This window comes from Anser anser, assembly GCF_964211835.1.
Source record: "Anser anser genome assembly, chromosome: 19".
Taxonomy (NCBI): domain Eukaryota; kingdom Metazoa; phylum Chordata; class Aves; order Anseriformes; family Anatidae; genus Anser; species Anser anser.
This window is the reverse complement of record NC_139740.1, coordinates 7,957,834-7,976,671: the sequence shown is the minus strand read 5'-3', so window position 1 is coordinate 7,976,671 and position 18,838 is coordinate 7,957,834. Positions and strand designations below refer to the sequence as shown.

General features: G+C 43.1%; 1 protein-coding gene and 1 long non-coding RNA gene across 3 annotated transcripts in view; one reads left to right on the top strand and one right to left on the bottom strand.

Annotated features, from left to right (window-relative positions):
* Positions 1–18,838, top strand: part of SAP30BP (SAP30 binding protein) — a 30,931-nt gene that overhangs the window by 7,363 nt on the left and 4,730 nt on the right. For both annotated transcript variants that reach the window (XM_083805569.1, XM_083805568.1), the window contains 2 exons: positions 10,258–10,300; positions 16,803–16,891. In XM_083805569.1, coding sequence (XP_083661695.1) covers positions 10,258–10,300; positions 16,803–16,891 — 132 coding nt within the window. The remainder of the gene's footprint in view (positions 1–10,257; positions 10,301–16,802; positions 16,892–18,838) is intronic.
* LOC310884163 overlaps positions 2,227–18,838 on the bottom strand; it is a 28,926-nt gene continuing 12,314 nt past the window's right edge. The window contains exon 3 of the long non-coding RNA XR_014574062.1: positions 2,227–7,523. This is a non-coding gene — a long non-coding RNA (uncharacterized lncRNA). The remainder of the gene's footprint in view (positions 7,524–18,838) is intronic.

Here is an 18,838-nt window from a genome sequence, read left to right as displayed (position 1 = left end):
ACAGCCTGGATGGAAACTTTATGTTCTTTCCTCAGATGATGGAACCGTGAGTACAAAACAAAGGACACTGAAAATATCCGAAATTCGGTGTTCTGGTAGCGGTGTTGGTTTGGAATGAGGAGGGTTAAAGGGCTCTGCAGTGTGTGCAAGTTGCTTGGGCTCCTGCCAGCAGCTGGCTATGGTTACAGCCTTGATGCAGTAACAAGATACCAGCCTTCAGAGCTCACTAAATGGACCAGCCCTGCAGGAAGAAGGAAAATGAACCTTAAATGAAATATTGACCTTGTGCTCCAAGTCTCACCTGAGGGATTCTGTACTTCATGTTGTAGGGCTGGATGAATAACAGATTGCAGGCGTTGATCGAGCCCAGCCCTTCAGCTTGGCCGACTGGAGTTTTCACAGGGGGAATCATTAACTCTTGAGCTTTGATTGCAGACTAGCCCGCACAGGAAAGCTGATAAATATTGACACTCCCTTTGCAAGTGAATGCCTGACGCATGGTAACAGTTCTTGAAAGCAGTGGCTTTCAGAAGTAGCTCCGTTTTCTGGTTTTGTTTCAAGGGTCCCCCTGCATCCTTGTGGCATTGTAGTGAGAGGCATCCAAAGGGGGAGCTAGTAGAAAGGTGTTAAAGTTTCAGAAGAATGCTGTGTTTCCGAGCATGTCTAAGTACCAGTTTTTGGTAGTCATCGGAGCTGGTTAGCTCTTATTGATCCACTCAACCTGTGAAAGAATTTCCGTGTGTTGTGGTGCATAGATGTGCACTAATACTTAAGTGGAGGCTTTTGATTGTGATGTTTATTTTGCCTGCCCATTAACCTGTTTGTTTAAATACCAAAATTATCTTGATTTCAAGTAAAGGCGATAAGGGATAAGAACCAGTAAATGGGGGATTGTTCAGTAATGTAGTCCCAGTAAGTCACTCTTATTTTGATAAGGCGTTTTTAGCTTTTCTGTATTCAGCATTCATTCATCAAGCCAGATTCTCAAAAGATGTCTGAATCTACTTAGTTACTTTTATCTTAATGTAACTTTTGCTCTGAAGAAGGAGGGAAAAAGTGTATTTGGGAGAAGTCGTATCAATAGAGAGCTGTTGTTATATTTAGATATTCCACTGCAAACCCTAAAAATGGAGCTGGCCTTAGTAAACTTTAGAAAATGAGTTGGAATTGTTTACTTTGGTGGTGGCAAAGTATGAAAGTTGCTTAGGAAATACCAGCCCTTGATGCATTCAGCTGCTGAGAGGGAATCCTAAAAATTCTGCTTAGAATATATTTAAGGTCATCTGACTGAAGAACAAGCATTGAAACTACTGTTCTGCCCCAAACCAGTACGTTCTAGATGGCTGGAGGGGCTGTATATTATTCATCTTGCAGTGGCTGGATCTGGTAGGATATAACCACTTTGTAAATGTGCTGTAGAAAGGCACTCCTAATGTCTCATCAAAATCAAAAAATAATTAAAAAAAATCATTATGTTCCCCTGCCCTCCCGTCTCTTGGCATTTTGACACTATCTGGGTTAGTGTTTTGGCCTCTGACGGACAGAACTGGCAAAAGAACAGCCGTACTTTAAAAATGCCCTTGGGTTATGCATGGCTGTGCTAGGTGCCTCCACGCAGTTTTCAGGGCTGGAGTTAAGGTTAGATCTCCAGTGGCTCGTTTCCTACTCATTTCTGTGCCTGTGAGTACAGCCTGAAGCTGCGAGTGATAAGCTGTGCAGTTATTCATCGTATTCTGTGCTCGGTTTTCCTCCTAATATACTTCTGCAAAATGCTCTCTGCGCTTCCAGCTCTGCATACTTTCCCTCGTTTTGGCACGCTGTCTTCCAGAAAGTTTGGCAGTTCAGCAGGCAGCATTACATGTGGGAAGCCTTTAGGGGGGAGTAGAGTTAACTCAGCCTCTGAAGCTGTCCTCTGTGCCATTAAAATGAGTGTTCAAACATTAAAACAGCTGATACCTCTCCTGCTTCCCGCTTTTAACCACGTGGCTGACCTTGGTTGATGCCAGAGAGTAGTATCAGCAGCAGGTAAATGGCTTTGCATGCAGGAAACATAGTAAAGTTCAGCATCTTTGACTTTTTTTTTTGTCCCTTTCCCTTGTGTACTTCTGTGTCTCCAGCTCTCTCCGCCTGAGAGGGAGATAGATCACAGCATCGTTGGTCTTCAGAGCTGCCTTACCTACTTCAGAGCTGCTGGCTTCAGTCCAGCTCGTGAGCTGTTTGGGAGATGAGACATGTCCACGGACATGCTTGTTCCTTCCTCCCCGCCAGGCATACGTGCTGCGGCAGACTCCTCGCTCCCTGCAGTACTAAATACCACAGATTATTGACACAGGTGTGGCTTGCTTTTCTCCAAAGGAAGAGCCAGGTTTTTTTCTCTTTGCCTTTAAACTTGAAGAAAAGTCCTTTCTGGAGCTGCTTCCCATTGCATATTTCACCTGATAAAGGTCTGAGTTCTTCAAGTCCAGTTCTGTTGTGTTGCAATTATTTCTGTCTGCTGTACTGAAATAGCCTGTTCTGAGCCTGCACGTTGGCGCTTGTCAGAGCGAGAGTCTGAACAGTCAGCACGGATGGAGGATTGCCTCAAACACCAACAAATAGCAGAAAATAGCTCCTTCCAGCCTCCCTGTTCTCAGTACAGAAGGCTGGAAATCTGCTGAAGCTCCATGGGATCTGCTCATCCCAAGGAGGATGTTTTTATACCCGGCCTCTACTCCAGACCCTTAAGAAGAATTTTCAGTAGTATGTACCTGGGAAGAAAGCTTGTGCAGGAAGTTGTCTCAGCTCTTTTGAGCCTTTTGCTCGTTGCTGTTGAGGTTTAAGACTTCTCACAGTCCAGCTTCACCTTTAGCTTTGTTTGGCATTGCAACAATCTGTTTATTTTTTTTAAATAAATCAGGGTAGCTTGACACCTCAAACCATGTCATGTGGTGCTGATACTTGACCTCTGAATTCCTGTTCCACTGTAGGAAGCAAAAGTGACTTGAAAGCAGAATTAACGGGCTCTGCAGATGAAGAAACCTCTCCCTGGACCTTGGTGGCTTCTGGTGGAGCCTGCCGGGAGCTGTGCTGGCTGCTCTCAGTGTGGCAGCTGGTAGATGCTGTTCTGCTCTCGGGGGCTGCACAATCTTCATGTAGGTCGCTTGCACCAGTGTGTCCTGGTCGGTGTTTGTGCTGTGGAGAGGTCATATTATATGGTCTTGTAATAAAGTGTATGCACAGGGTGATCTGGAGGCATTTAGCCTAGCAGCAGTCCCGATGGGAGTGAGGTGGAGGAGAGAAAAGGGGCAGCACGCTGAGGCATGTGGCTGTGGGGCCAAGCATGGTAGCGAGGCAGGCATTATTAATTGTCCCTCAGCGTGGAGAACGGGAGTCTTGGCACACGGTTCCTTGACTGGAAATTACTTCTTGCATATCTTTGTCAAATATTGAGCTAGCATATGTCAGGTGAGTGCAATCAAGTTTCAAAGAAGTTATTTAAAGGCTTTTATAGTATGAAAGCTTCTTTCTTCTAAAGCATTTTCTCACTGAAACATTTTGCCAGATCTTGGTGTTTTTCAGTGTTTTTTTCAATAGAATTGAAATTAACTGAGGGAGTATCTTTAGACTTAATTTAGCTTAAAAACTAAGAGGCAGCGTCAGCTACGCATGTTCTTTGTTTTGGTAAGGATTAGATAAGGATTTAAGAAGGAATGTCTCAGGAGTTGACTCTTTCTTGTCTTGTTCTTCCTTTCCTCATTTTGCCCGTGACAATAATATCTCAAAATAGGTTTGTACAGGCTGTACATAGGCTTCCCTGAAGATGAATGCACCAGTTGATTCCCATAGGTGGCTTATTTCTAAGCTGCTGTGCTGCTCTTGCTATCTGGATCGTGGTGCCTGCAGCTTTTTCTTAGTTAAATTTCTTATCCTGTGCTGGGCAGTTTGCCTGGAGCTATGTATCAGAGTTGGCAAACAGGATATGGCTGTAGGAAATGGGCTTATTTCAAGCTTTCTCTTGGGATTCTCCCGTCTCACAATACAAAAAAACAAGGGGGGGGGAATAAAAGCACTGTACTTCAGTTCTCTTACTTTCTCTTCCCCCATACTGAGTACATGTTGCATCTACTCTGGTTGTCCTCTGCCTAGGAGCATGTCAACATTGAGCAAGTCTGGTGAGCGAGAGATAGAAAGCTCTTGTCATGTACTTCTAATATTAAATGAGAAGTTTCTGGTGTTCTCTACCTATGGGCACTCCTGATGCTTGTAGAACATAACTGTTCCTTTAAAACAAAAACAAAATCCCTCTTTAAAAACAAACAACAACAACAAAAAAACCACACACAAATACACATTATCCAGAGACTTTTCTCTTGCTTGCCTACGTATGAACATTTCACCTGCTTGCTCTGACGAGGCCATCTTCACTGTCAGCCTCGACAACTGTCAAGTGTTCTAAGAATTTGTGCAGTTAGTTTCTTTCCATCATTCTCAGCCAAGTAAACATTGTTGATATGTTAGGACTACAGGACAGAGTCTGAATTGGAGATAGGAGGGGAAAAATACAAAAATTCCTGGCAGTAGTTCAGATGAGAGAAATCCACTCTAACAACTGTTGCAGCAGCAGGTCCACTGGCTAGTGATGGAGGGACTGCACTGAAAAATCCTCTGCATCAGTATCTTCAGACTTGTCCATCGTGACAACAGTGTGACTGGCCTACACGTTCTGTGGGTGTCAGTCTAAATTGTTAAATTTCTGTGTCTACGTGCAAGCAATCAGGTGAAGTAGTTGGAGAGAAGAAATTCTGCGATGCAACAACAGCAACACCTCTGGAAAAAAAAGAATGTTGTTGAGGTGTACTGTGGAAGCTTCCTAACTACGCTTTTTTTTTAATATGATCTGCAAGTGGGTGGAAGAAGGGAGCTGTAGGGCTAGTTGGCTGCAAGTCTGGGAAAGCAATGGAGTGGTGGTAAATCTGGCATCAGTGTCTCCATTTATTTTTTTTACAACTTGTAACTTAAAACAATCGGCTTCTGTTTTTCCGTCTTTTCTGCCTCCCTGCACAACCATTTCTTCTTGTAGTTTGTTAGTGCAGGTGTACTTCATATGCAAGTGCTTCTATGAGAAACTGAAGGTTGGATTTGTACCCTTTGGCAACAGTGAATGCCAGCAGTTATATCCAATGTGAGCTTTGTACTGGATTTATGGATCTTGTTTCAGGAAGGATTTAGCAGGCATTGTTGTAAGTCAGTCCATTCTTTCCATTAAATAAAGCTGTTCTGGGCAAACCTTTCCAAACGTGAATTCATCAGTCTCAGATTCATATTGTTTTTGTTTCCTTCCGTTAATCTGTGTTCCACACTGCAAGGATTGTGTTTGCTTGTGTTTCTTTTCCATGGAATCTGAGTAGAGGCTGGTTTTTATGTAACTGAATGGAAACACTACAACTGAAATGATGGTCTGTATTTCACCTTTCTGAGGTGAAGTCTTAAGCCAAAATGCATTGCTCTCCGTACGTGCAAATACACACACACGCACACACTTTCAGCTTGCTGTTCTTCCTTAACTGATTATAATACATGAACACGTTATAATACCTAACTTTCAAACTGGGTTCATGACAGCCAGGCTCTTACAGGCAGCATTGTCTTGCCCAGGGCTTGAAGCATTTGTCCGGGAGTAGAGGTGGCAATGGAAAAGCTTTACCTGATTGTAGATGGGAATAGCAATAGAACAACTGCTTTATGCTGTAAGTGAGGTGATATCTAAAGTGTGCTGAATCACTCTTAGAAGCACAGAAATTGTGATCTATCTTGGTGGTCCAGATGTTTTTTTAATACCTTGTTTTTATCTTTAGCAGTTTATGTTCTTCAGAGGTTGCCCTTTGTTAATGTCTGCATCAGGGGGAGGGAGTCTGTCTTCTGCTTGTCTTGCTGTCCTTAAGTCCTCTTCCAGCTTGGATCTGAACTTCTACAGCATCCCTTGACTCATTTCAGTCTGTTGATGCAAGGCTGCCTGCCTTTAGGCCCTTAAACAATTGATCTTGTGAAATCCAGGTTGCAAAATAAATAGCAGCCAGAAAATCAACTTGCTGAGTACATGAAGAGTGGAGTGCAGTACTGCTTTTTTTTTTTTTTAACTTATTCTGGCCATTCTTAGAGGCTATCGTATAACACTAGATGGGATAAAGTGGCTGGAGAAAAAGAATAAGCAAGGAACTTTTTTTTTTGCATGAGTTTTGTATTTCAAAATGTTAGAGAGAATTTTTAATATAACTGATGTGTCCAGGCTGACTTTGTGCAAGTAGCAAGAGCCTGGCTGCATAAGTCAATTCAGAGACACTCCCATGCAGCCTTTCAGAGGTTGGGTTTGTGAAAACTGTGCGGTATTGGAAGGTGCCACTAGGGAAGTCTTAACCTTGTTATTTGTTATTTTTCACCGATTGGGATGCAAATGGAAACAGATCCATTAAGTAATGCCTGAAGCTCTGGGATACTTGAAGGCTGTAAGAGCTTACATATACATACTCTGATGGAGAGGTTTGATGTATTGTGCTTGTAACCTCTGCTTGTAACCACTCACCTGCTTGATTTTTGTGCTCTTCACGTGAGATACTGGTACGTAGGAATGTGGGTGTTGATGTAGCAATCTACAAAAAGATCATCTTGTCCTGAATGGATTTAGATGATTTCCCTACTTTAAGTCCAGTTATATTCCAAATTTTCCATTGCTTAAATGCCTTGGTGTTCCTTTAGAAATTTCTTGTCTGTGTACAGAATGCCTTCCCTTTCACAGCTAAAACATAGTAATTGTGTAGTATTTATTGTACCTTGTTACCCCACTTGTTGATTCTCTATCTCGTTTAACCTCCTATTGGGTTAGAGCTGCAGAAAATGCTTGTTTGCAAATGCTATCTGTTCTAATCAATTCAGTGTGTTCAACATCTGTCTGAGACTTAAATTAGCCTAGAGGAATGTAGGGCATTGCTCGACTGAAGGTTTGACTGTCCTTAATTTCTGGTTCGTCAGTAGATGCTCAGAGGTTTGAACAAGACCTCTTAAATCTCACATCGGCCGAACTGTACGTCTTCAGTCAAGCTGTTGGTACTTGCCTTGCCACAGTGTTGGACAGTAAACTGAGCAAATATGAACAAGCACGGGAGGAGGAGTCGGTCATCCCTTTGTTTTTGGAAGACATTCGGGAGGCTTGAAAGTAGTCCGACTTAATGAAAAGCTGTGTTGATGTCTTCAGCTCGTTAACGACGGAGCAGTGGGTGTAGGTACGCGGTAACTCATCAGTAAGCAAAATTCATATCCTTTGGGCAGCGAGGTGTGGTTATAATGCTAGTGAGCTTGTTTTCTTTTGCTTGAATGTAGCTCTAGGGTTTCTGGTGTCTTAGCTATGTCCTGAGGATGTGGAGACTAGACTTGCTCGAGCGGCTGCGGTGAGACGGGTGTAGGCGATCAGGCCAGGTAGATGCACAGCGGTGGCTTTAGGATTGGCTTTATTCAGCGTGTTATAAACGGAGTGGACTCGTACTGTAGTTCTAGGATTAAAGGATACAGGTTAAAGTAAAACTTGCTTCTGGTGACAGGAAACATGTTGATGGTTCCAGAAATTCGTAAAACATACAATTAAACACATCTGACACTTCAGAGAGATGCTTGTCTAACGTAAGGTACGTACCAGGAGAGGTTTTGGCCATCAAATCATCTCTCAGAATATTACTGCATGTCTCCTGAGGGCTGTGTGCTTATGTTTGGTGCTTGTCCTGAACAGCTATAGGAGACTTGAAAGTGGGCTTCTGAAAACTTCGGAAATACAGCAAATGCCCTTGCAACCCCTGGCCAAATGAGAGGGCAGCCTTCTTGAGGGTACTTAGTACGGGTCTGAAGCTCCTGAGTTGGACTGTGCCACTGGGCTGCTTAAGTAATGCTTGGCACTTGGTCTCTTTGGGGATTTTTCTTTTGGATGATGGGAGGAGGGTTGGGCAGGGGAAGGTTACTGGAATAATAAGCACAGTGCTGTGTAAGCATCAAGAGGTGCTCAGGAACCTAGTCTTTTTTTTCCTCTTCTCTCAGTCCATTTAAAACAAAACTTTGAAAAGAAAGGACTGGGCAATGTGATTCAGAATTCAGTTAGAGTTGAAACAAAAGCAGTCACCTCCTTTCACCCCAACAATTTGTTCATTGTCTCAGACCAAGGTGAGAAACACTTTTAAGTAAATACCTAGCAAGTTCTCCATCTGGAGGAGATAGAGCAGCCTTCTGACCTAATGTGTTTGCTGCCTGGTGAGTAACCGTATGCAGCCTGGACATAAGTTTCTCACATCTGTAGCTCTATTAACTCTTCCAAGCTGAATACAACACTTCCATACTAATCTGAATTTGTCCTCACAATCTGATAGCTACCACAGAATTGTCTCCGTTTCCCCGGTGGTAAACTGAGGCTCACCGTGTTACTGCCCTCTCGACGTGGCTGAGGCTCACCACGTTAATGCTGCATCTGGGTAGGTTTGTGGAGAGCACAGCCTGGATTCCCTGAATTCCTGCCCAGTGCTCTCACCAAAGAGAGCTCCTTATCTTGGCATATGCTTAATTTCCTGCTTTGAAATGTCATGCTTCAGTTTTATTTATTTTTTTTTTTCTGCTCGTCATTTCTGAGGACCCTGGGAGAAGAGGTGTTAATGCACTATGTGGAGCGCGGTCGGAGCTGTTACACCAGGGCCTGTGCCTCACAAAGGGGCCTGGTGCCTCGCCAGCTGGCCGGCAGGGAGTTGCGTGTTCCTTCATGTACTTGATTTTCTGAAATAGCTTCAGCCTTTTTTATTTGTGATCCAAGTGTTCTTATGGAGAAACAGTGCTTTTTTCATGAATGACTATGAAAAATGCCACACAGCAGCTAGTGCCACACAAAGAATTTGTTTTTCTGCACCCTGAGGGCTCTGGTTTCTCCGGCAATCGGTGGCTTTTCACAACGAATTTGACGCAGCCTGTCCCCAGATTTGGCTTGGTGACCTTGCTCCTTTCTCCTCACCTTGGCCATCTCTCACCTGATTGGAAATGGAGGAAAGGAGGGGATTTACAAAGCGGTTACTAAGCAGCGAGGAGGCAGCACTATGTCTGTGTCAGGTTGAATGAATAGCTTCTGTGTTCGGAGGCACTGAGGAATTTTGGACGCACAGTCCAGTGAGTCACAAAAAGTCTTTGGGAGGGAGGCAGGGGGAAGAGGACAATGTTAGGATACAGCTGATATTGTTTCAGAAACTTTGTGTTGAACTTAATATTGCTTGTGGCTCCCTCGGGGTCTTGCAGAAGTACCAAAATATTTGAACATTAGTCTCAATATGGTGAAAGCGTATTTTAAAATGCCTTGTCCAACATAACGCTCCTGCTTAGCAGACTGCCACAAACATCTGCTGTGCTCCTGCAATTGAAGCTGCCTTAATTTATATTAGTATAACTAATGAGGGGTTGGCTGTGTTGAGAAAATCTCTGAACACACTTTGCCCTAGAGTTCCTGGCAGAGCAGATCTATATTGCTCCCGGAAAGTAGCAGCCAGGTGGGAGCATTCTTCCAAAATGGGAATACGGGCTCCACATCATCACCACACTCCTCAGCATTTTGGCTCTTAGAGGGTTTATCAGCCAAAGCCAAAGTGGCGAATTCTGTCATCACAGGTAACTGGCAGGCCCCTGCAGCTGGCGACCCCGCAGAGCCCTGGGTACCCACAGAGGGCTGCGGGCTCTGGGAGCGTTTCCTCTGTTCCTGCGTAACCCCAGGGAACGGATCCTGCAGGCCCTACTTAGAGACTGTCGGTTGCCTTTGGGAGGCATTCGCGTGGATTAAGAAGTTTGGGGGGGGGCTAGGTCAAGCTTGTTATTTAGCTATGCTCTAAAACACTGGCTCTCAGCTGATGCCAAAGGCCAGCCACCAAAAATGAAGAATCTGTGGTTTGATCTATCTTGAGGAAAGGCTTCAAGCATGGCAATTTTTGTGGAATTCAAAAGGAGCTGAGTGTTCAGGACTCACAGAAACAAAGTCTTAATTCTTTCATTAAATTTAGACTCTAGCTTTGAGAGGAAATGGAGCATCCTGTTAGGCTTTGACTTTCCATGGTATGAACATTGCCCTATGATCTAATAACATGCATTTCATTCTTAATATATGTTCTTTTGTCTCAGAAGTAATATGAGAGTTTCTAAACAAATGGACAGTATAGCTTTTCAGACTGGAAGAATACCTTGACTAAAATCTGTTTCTTCCCCCTTTTCTCCCAGGAATTCTCAGAACTGGAGAAAAGAGATCCTCAGGAACTAGTTGGTAAGTGCTCAGAAGTATTTACTCACATGGTGTTTTTTTTTTTTTTTTCAAACTAGACCTTCTAGGCTCCTCTTCCTGTAAGTGTGGTGGGGGAAGACATCTTCACTTTGTCCTGGCAATGCTGTAGTTTGAGTTACTGCCTCCAATGTTTTACCTCAGTGGAATATTTTCAGTGAAGTCTTTGTCTGGGAGAAGGGTGCCATGCCTAAAATATATTACATGTCTGAGACACAGGTACATAAAGGTTAACATTGATGTTCTTCTAGATGAGCCTGAAAACAAAGCTGTAGCTTTGTCCAGTTGCCCCTGTGAACAACAGTATAACCAGAAAGGATGACAGGTGACTTGTCTGACTTAAGGATGTTTCAATACTTTTTTTAACCCAAATTTGGTCCATTTAGCAATTTATAGCTGATGTGTTGTTGTGGCATACTGTGTTTTGTAATGATTGTAGAAAATTATTATTTTTTTTTGTGACACTTCATTTACTTGTTGCACCATTATTAGATTTAGAAAAAATGCTTGGAAAATACAGTGTAGTCAGCTTGAAGTAGTATCCTCTGTTTGCTCTCTGAGGGGTTATAGAGAAAATGCTGTTGTATTTTATGTTGAAGCTCTTACTGTCTTGAACTAACCCTTTGTTCCTGGGGTTACTGGTAGAGTTGCGTGGTAGTATATGATAGTACCATTAAAAAAAACACATGAATTTGGTACTTTATTATCTGTCAAGTCAGCTTGTCCAAGCTTAGGTGTGATATTTCAGCTATAGTGTGGTAAATGTAAAATAAGACATTGGACAGTAAATACTAAGATGTTAAGCCATGACCCTTCACTCCAAATGTTTTGCACTTGAATCCTTTTCAGTTGTCCTGCCCAGACTTTGCACCAACCTAACACTTTAAATGAATTATCATACTCTAGAGGACAAAGTTGCTTTAACCAGTGTTATCACGGAATACAACAGATCTTTCTCCAGACTGCTGATCTGCCCCCAAAATGCACATTAGAAAAACAGAGGAGACAACAGCACATAGGGTAAAAAGTAAAGAATATCTGAAAACCATCTGCCCTTTGTCCTCTAATTTACATGTGAGTGAAGCTCTGCACTTACAAAGCAATATAGTGGTAAGTCCTTTCTTAGCGAAGGTATAAGGCTCAGGTTACAATTCTGTCAGTCTGCTTTTTTCCCAGTGACCGCCCCATTGACGGGAGATTGAGACTGAGTATCTCATATGTCCTGTGATAACCCAGGCTTGCTTGCAGGTTTGGAAACTGCACAGAGGGTACTCGTACTCATGAGTGGACAGTATTGGTGAGTCAGAGACGTGGATTAAGGCTGCAACACATCTTTATCCTTTCCCAGCAGTGGTGCACACAGAGCAGCACTTAGGCTAGCTTTGTGCAGAAACAGCTACTAGAGGTCAGCATACTTGCTGTGCTGGATTCTGTAGGTCCCTCGCATTAGACCATATCTTATCTAGTTGAAAAGGAACTGTTGCAAGAGCCTTATGGTTGGTTATATAAGAACCACTCCCTTCCTGGAAATTTGAGCTTTCAGAGGTAGGATTCTTGAATGGAAAAACCTGCAGGATTTTCTGACAGAAAGCAAATAACTTCTCCAATCTGGAGAACTAAAATTTTGTTTAATATCAGTACGTGGAAGTCTAAGTCTTCCTTAAACAGTTTTCTAAAATGGCTTTTTCCATTAAAAGCTTGTGGCTTGCCCTTCTCAGGTAACCTGACGTTGTCCAGCGTCACCTTCATTAAAGTCTATGGTTACGCAGCTGCTTAGGTACAGCATAAATGTAGACTCCTGCCAAAATGTTTCTGCTTTACCTCCCCTGGACTCATGCTAAAATTGTGTGCTGTGAGCTGGTCTGGGAGATGGAGCCAACTGAGATCCACCTTCCTCGTTCCCCCTTTTTTTTTTTCCCAATGTGAGGCTCCCAGCTGGATCTATTCCCTCATCTTTTTAATACATGCTATGTGAGTACTAGAGTTGGCACAAAAAAAAACATCTAAGATGAGCACTTGGGAAAGGGCATGGGTATCTTGACTTATGTTGAATTAGTGATTGTGTAATCAAAGCCTGGAAGAGTGGGAGGGGAGGTTTAGAGCAGTAACTGCACTATAGTTGGAAAGGAGGTGTGTTTGAAATGTCTTTTGATAAATTTCTGCACCAGTGTTGCCCCTCTTTATTTTGTAGCACTCTAGTGCTAACAGCACATCTGCATTTGCTGTTTTCTGCAGCTTTGCAACATAATACTTCTAGAATGCCTTTTTTTCTTCCTGAAGTTCTTCGTAGCATAGTTGTTTACCTTTTGGGCTATAAGAAATGTTCTTTCAACTCTTAAGATATCAGAGCACAAAGTCAGTGTTCATAGCAGCAGAAAATATGGCTGAGTTGCAGGTCTCTTTCTGCATTTCTCAGCCCACAGAGCAGAAAGGGAACTAGTGTCCTTCCATGGATGGGTGACTCACTGGCATGTTGTTGCCTCCAGTTCTTCCCTGTGATTTGGCTGTTCTGGTGCCAGGAAATTAGAAACCCACACACTCTGGTTTATGCCAAGCAGATTTGATTAGAGTGCCAGAGAATGAAGTTTTAGAGACCAGGCACCAGTGGTTTGCATTTCTCCAGGGGAAAACCATGTCCCTCTGAATACCCTTTCCAGGTCTTTACTTGATTTTTTTTTTGTTGTTGTTGTGTTCTTTACTGGGGGGTGTGGCCTTTGTAGACAACAAACTGACACCTGATACTGCCTGTAATCCCTTGTGGTTGCCTAAGAAGCAGCATATAAGTGAACCTTGAAGGGGACAAGAGGTTTTAATCCCACCTGGGGAGCAGTGTTATTCACAGAGTTGAGGTAAGATGCTTTAGTAGACCTCAGGAGATTGACACCCCACTGTGCCCAGGTCCAGCCAGCTGTTCCTATACTCCCTATTAATTTGGTTTTCTCTACACTCAGGATAACTTTCTACCCATTTGTAGGAATCAAAGTTCTAGTGTGCTCTCCCATCCATGTCTCTAGCATAGCCTTTGGACTGCAAGCAGTCATTTTCTTCTGGAATGAGCCGAGCACATAGTGTGTCCCTGTGGTGCTTTCTGTCCTCCTGTGCAATATGTCTGTACCGTTGTATATACTGGCCAAATAACCCATCTATCTGAAACTGAAGCATATAACCAGATGAGAGTGCTGTATTTATCTGTCTCATCGAGATCTGGAAAGCAAATATTCTCCATTGACTACTGAGATGCTGAATCTTTGCTGAGTACAACCTGATAGTTGGCTGTCCTTTGGCCAGAGCCAAAGGAGCAGCTGAACATCTTTTCCTGCCTTGCAACACTGCATGCACTGACTACACAAAAAGCCACAAGCACCTATTGCTTCTGCTGATGAAACTTCTTACTTTTAGGTCAGCTTGTGGAAGGATGCATGGACTAAGAGTGAGTAGCCCTGTCCCTCTTCAGCAACAGGACGCTTTGAGTTGCTGGCCTGGCAGTGCCTTGGCTTCCACTTCCCGAGTCAAGGCATCTGAGTTTTACGACCTTAGTTCTTTCAAATGTTCTTTATCTGCACTGTGAATCTGATTAGGGGAAGATATTTACTTACTGTGAACCAGAACTTGGGTGTGCCCATGAAGATTAATCATGCTAACGGCCAGCTTCCTGAGGTCCCCACGTGGAGATCCTCTAGGTAATGAGCCAGCAAATCACAGGTCCAATTAGAAACTGCAGCCAGTGTCACTGCGTTGACTCATGTGAAAGTAAAGCTTAGAGCCTGGCAGAAATAACAGGATGCATAAAGCAGCTGGATGTATCCTGTGAGGACACACCTTGGCATTAGTTGTCCATCCACGCTTACCACTGTATAGCCAGTGGAAAGCTGTGCTAGGGACTTGGGAAACAAAAGATCTTTTACACAGGAGCCTGGGGATATATGTACAAGTTCCAGGATTCCCTTGAATAATAATCCACGCTGCCCCTTTCTCTATGGAAATTATTTGGTGGGAAGAGGCATTGGAATCGGCCTTTCTGGTATCTGTTTGGAGAGGAAGTTTGAGGGCTGCTCAAGGGCATGGGTTATTTGCACTTCCTTACTGTATATATGCCTGAAGGGGTTTAAATCATCTCTTGCTTCGTAATGATGTGGATTCTCAAACGGGCTGTGATGTGATGAAATAACTGACTAACGATGAATGTTTGTGTGCTCGTGTTTGCCTGTGCTGGGTCTGTGAGGCTGAACAGGGTGCACGTAGCCTTGCTGCTGACTCAGTCTTCAGCCATGTACGGCTACGGTGGGTTAGCCGTAGACAGAGATGTCTTAATTCCAGTTCCTTATAAGCTAAGAGATGCTTTCCCCCATCAGTATAGCGTTGATAAATGGCTGTTTTCACACATCTCAAACAAAAAAGCAAATGAACCCCAAAACCTGGAAAGATACGGGTCAAAATGTTGTCTCAGTGGGAGTTAGTTTTGTTTCAAGGGAGCTTTGAATGGGTTGCTGAACATACTCTTTAAGACTTTGTGACTTCTTTGCAGAGTTCTAGCCCATGGTTCCTGAGTTTATATGAGCCTATAATTCCCCTTTCTGTAAATATGTTGTTTCTCTGTTTTCTGTCTGGTCATCTGCAAAGACGAGAAGCCTACGGGATGTCTAGCCTGGAGCTAGGCTAAATTTTTCAGTCCTTTCTTTGCCTTACAAAGTCTGGTTTGTTTTTTTTTGTTAATGTTTCTACTGGTGTTGTGAATCTCTTAAGCCATTAATCAGCTTTCACCTTTTCTGGGAAGCCTCGTGTGCTGTCTATTATGAACACCTCTGTCTATTTGCTACTGTGTCTCCGGGTTCCTGAAACTCTAATTAAATTAGAGGCTGTGCTGTCCAACCAGCAGCTGTAACCTACAACAAATGTCTGCCTTGTTGTCACGGAGCTCTAGTTTCCCTGCCTTTTTGTAGGGGCTCTGGCAAGCTTTCCTTCTTCCATAAAGGCACCCTCTTAGTAAATGCTAAAGGACACTTTTTGTTCACTGCTAGCAACTGCTGAAGACTTTAACCCTCAGCAACATCTTGATCACGCAGAATGAGCGGTCGCCTGCCAGCTTTGCATCTCCAAAGGATGTTGTCCTTAGAGCTTTGCATTTTTGCAGAAGAACTCGAAACCCTAGTAGCACTGAACATGTGTAGTGTTGGTTATCTGTAACCTCAGCTATCTGATGGGCTGTGCTGGAAGGCAGAAGAGCTGCTGTGTTCAAATGCCAGTGCCTGCCCTTTGGGTACTTCTGGGCTTCAGTCAAAGGAGCTGGACTCGAGTGTGCTGGAACTGCAGTTCAAGCAGCTTTTGTTCCCAGATGTATAATTGGAGAGCCACAAATGTGAGTGACTTGCTCGATACAACTTTTGTGCTGGTGTCAGGTCTTTTTTTTTCCAATACAGACTGTGACTCTGGAATGTGTTCTCTGTACAAATTACGATTGAAAACAATCCCAGCTGCTTCAATGTGACACAAAGCTCTGCTCCAAGATTTAGGTAGAAAACTGCCTGGGTTTCCCATAACTGAGTGGCAAAGTAGCAGGCAAGAGGGGGACACACGGCTGTTTCTCTTGCTGATATTTTTGTAAACTCATCTTCACAGAGTGATCAGGTACTGTAATAGTATGTCCCAACACAAACAGCTGTAGAAAGCTGGCAGTCTATACTGGTCTGTCCTCAGTGCTGCAGAACTAGTTGTTCTTTCTAGTAATAGTCTGACTCTGTAAGCAAAGATCAAAGTGCCTGTTAAGGAAATATTAACTTAAGGATGACATTTAGTTTCTTGTGGTTAACTGCTGTCAGTCTTGGAGAGGGTTGTTCACTTTGAACCATTTTGGCTCATGTCTTAAAAGGAATGAGGTCCAAACTGCCTCCCAGAAAATGGCCGTGAGCTGGGCTGCTCTACATCGACCCCGTGATCCTCCGCATGCACAGTCTGATTCTCTCTGAGTGTCCTGTCACAAGCTTTGTCACGCTCCAGGTTATCTGAGCTGCTCAGGGCAAGACTTGGAAGTGCATATGGAAGACCTGGAGTAGTGGAGAGCTTGATATGTTGTGCGCAGTGCAGGGTAATAGAGGAAGACTCCACAAACATACATTCCTCTGCAGATCCTTTGCTTTTGAGGGTCTCAACAATTGCAGCTAGAGTGGGGACTGGTTTTGCACGTCCCAGCTCCCTTCTGGAGTGAAGAGATGCCTTAAAATAAAACGAAGCATGGGTGCAACACAGCCACAGTAGAAGGTAAACATCAATAAAGCAAGCATCCCATCATTTTGCCAATGACCTAACCTTTAGGTTAGTTGCTTGCTGCTCAGCACTTGGAAAATGCCACGAGTACCAGTTAACATCATTCCTGTTGCCTTTACACACTGTATCTAACTGATAGAGTCATACCAGCAAGGGCATAAAACAATTACGTTGCTTAACTATCCTTCACTATTGCCAGAACTCATTCCTGGTTTGCTCTCCACAGCTTCTTTTTCAGAGAGAGTGCGGAACATGTCTCCAGATGAAATCAAAATCCCTCCTGAGCCTCCTGGCAGATGTTCTAACCACTTGCAGGTTGGTATAATGGTATAAGGCCTCTCTTACTTTATTTTTTTTAAAGGCTTGTATTTCAGTAGCGAGGGGGTATTTGGGAGCTCCTAGTGTTTTTCCACAAGTCAAAAATCCAGCATTAAAGTTGAATTCCTAGAACAGTGAGTTTGTGTGTACACTATTAATGCTTTAAATTTTATAGGAATTCCTAGCTTAGAAATCTCAAATTAGCTTAAAACTGTTTTCCACAGTCTGCGTCACTCATGCTTTAAAATGGCTCTCGATCCCACCAGTGATACAGAAACTATGTTTACTGTGAAGGCTGCTATCCTCTTACCTCAGCAAATTCAGCTCTGTAGGAGAGAACAAATGATTGTTTTTCTACATGGGTCTGAGAATCCCCTAACTGGAATAGTTGAGGCAGCATTGATAAGATTCCTTCTCCACCTACGTATCACTAGATGATAAACATTTAGAGGGAATGCTAGTAACTTAGAGGCAGCAAAAGAAAACAAATGCATGTTTTCACTGGTACACGCCCAAATAATTGCAATAACCAACTTTTAATCAGTCTAGAACTTTGTCACAGTCTGCTTCCATGAACGTCTCAGCTCTGTCTTGTGATGTAAGACTATTTTTCATCAATTGGATGTTAATTTACAAAAAATAAATCGTGCTAAAGACTTGATTCATACAAATCTGCAACTTGCAATATTACAAACTGAGCCTCTGGCTCCGAGTTTGGAGCAGAAATGATAGTGTCCTTTTGGAGTATTTCATGTACCCAGCTTGCAGCGTGCACAGAGGAGTTGGTGTGAGCATTTGTTGATGGCATGCTATTTAACACCTATCCAAACTGTGAGCTACTACGGGGCTGTTTGCCAACGCTGCCTCTTAACTGAATATCGAGGAATGTGTCATCTGCTCTAGAGCAAAAGAAATGAGCTTAAGCTACCTTCCATTGGCAGACTTTGACTTATGGTCTGAGAGGAATTCTGTAGGCTTCTGTGTATAACAAAACTTATTCCCAGGAGAAGTGGAGGAGCACCTTCTGCTCTGTTTTCCCATCCCTGATGGAGGGCAAATGAAAGAGCTGTGGCTGCTGTTTTCTACCATTCCCCTGAGTTTTACTGCAGTTATCTGCCTAGTAAAAGTACATGTAAAGAATCACTTCTGGAGTGCTCTATAAAGTAAGGTACTAATGTGATCTGGATGGTGAGTCATTCTGAATCACCATGCCACACTTTCTTCTCCGCTTATTGTACCTGGGCACACCCATTTGCCCTTTTATGCTGTAGGAGGATTCTGTTGTTCTGACATCAGTGAATTCGTGTGTTAGATCTGAGGAATGCACAGAGCTTGAGAGAATAGGCAGAATAAAGCAGATTTTATTCCCCTTTGACAGCAGTTTACTGTGTTAAATCAAAGGAGAGAACTTGTCCTCTGTTAGCGGGTCAAACCACATCTTAGAGCACTTTGAGCAAGGAGATGGGATTGTTCTTCAGATTCAAAACATTCTAGGCTTTTACTGCTGATATACTATTTTCTTCTGTTAGCTATTCGTCTAATAAACTGTATCTTAGCCAAGGGGAATATTCCTTGTTATAAAGGTGACCCAGTAGTTCCTCATCTGTGGACATTATGAATGTGAACCATGTTTCTACCTCCAGGAGAAGATCACAAAAGGGGACATTATTCAGTCATTTCAACTCCCCAAATTAACCTCTTTTTTGTAGTTGTTCCTTCAAACCTAATGGCATGTATATTGCATGTGAAGACCATGTGACTTCTTGCTAATTTTGTGAGGACCTGATGAAAACTACCCCACAAAGCTTTTTTTAAAAAGTTGATGAAATAAGTTCTTTTATTCAGATGTCAGTGAACCCTTAAAAAATAGTTCTGTGTTTGAGTTGACTACCCATACAGAGGGAGACAAAAGTGACTTATCCGGAAGCAACACAGGAAAACTGA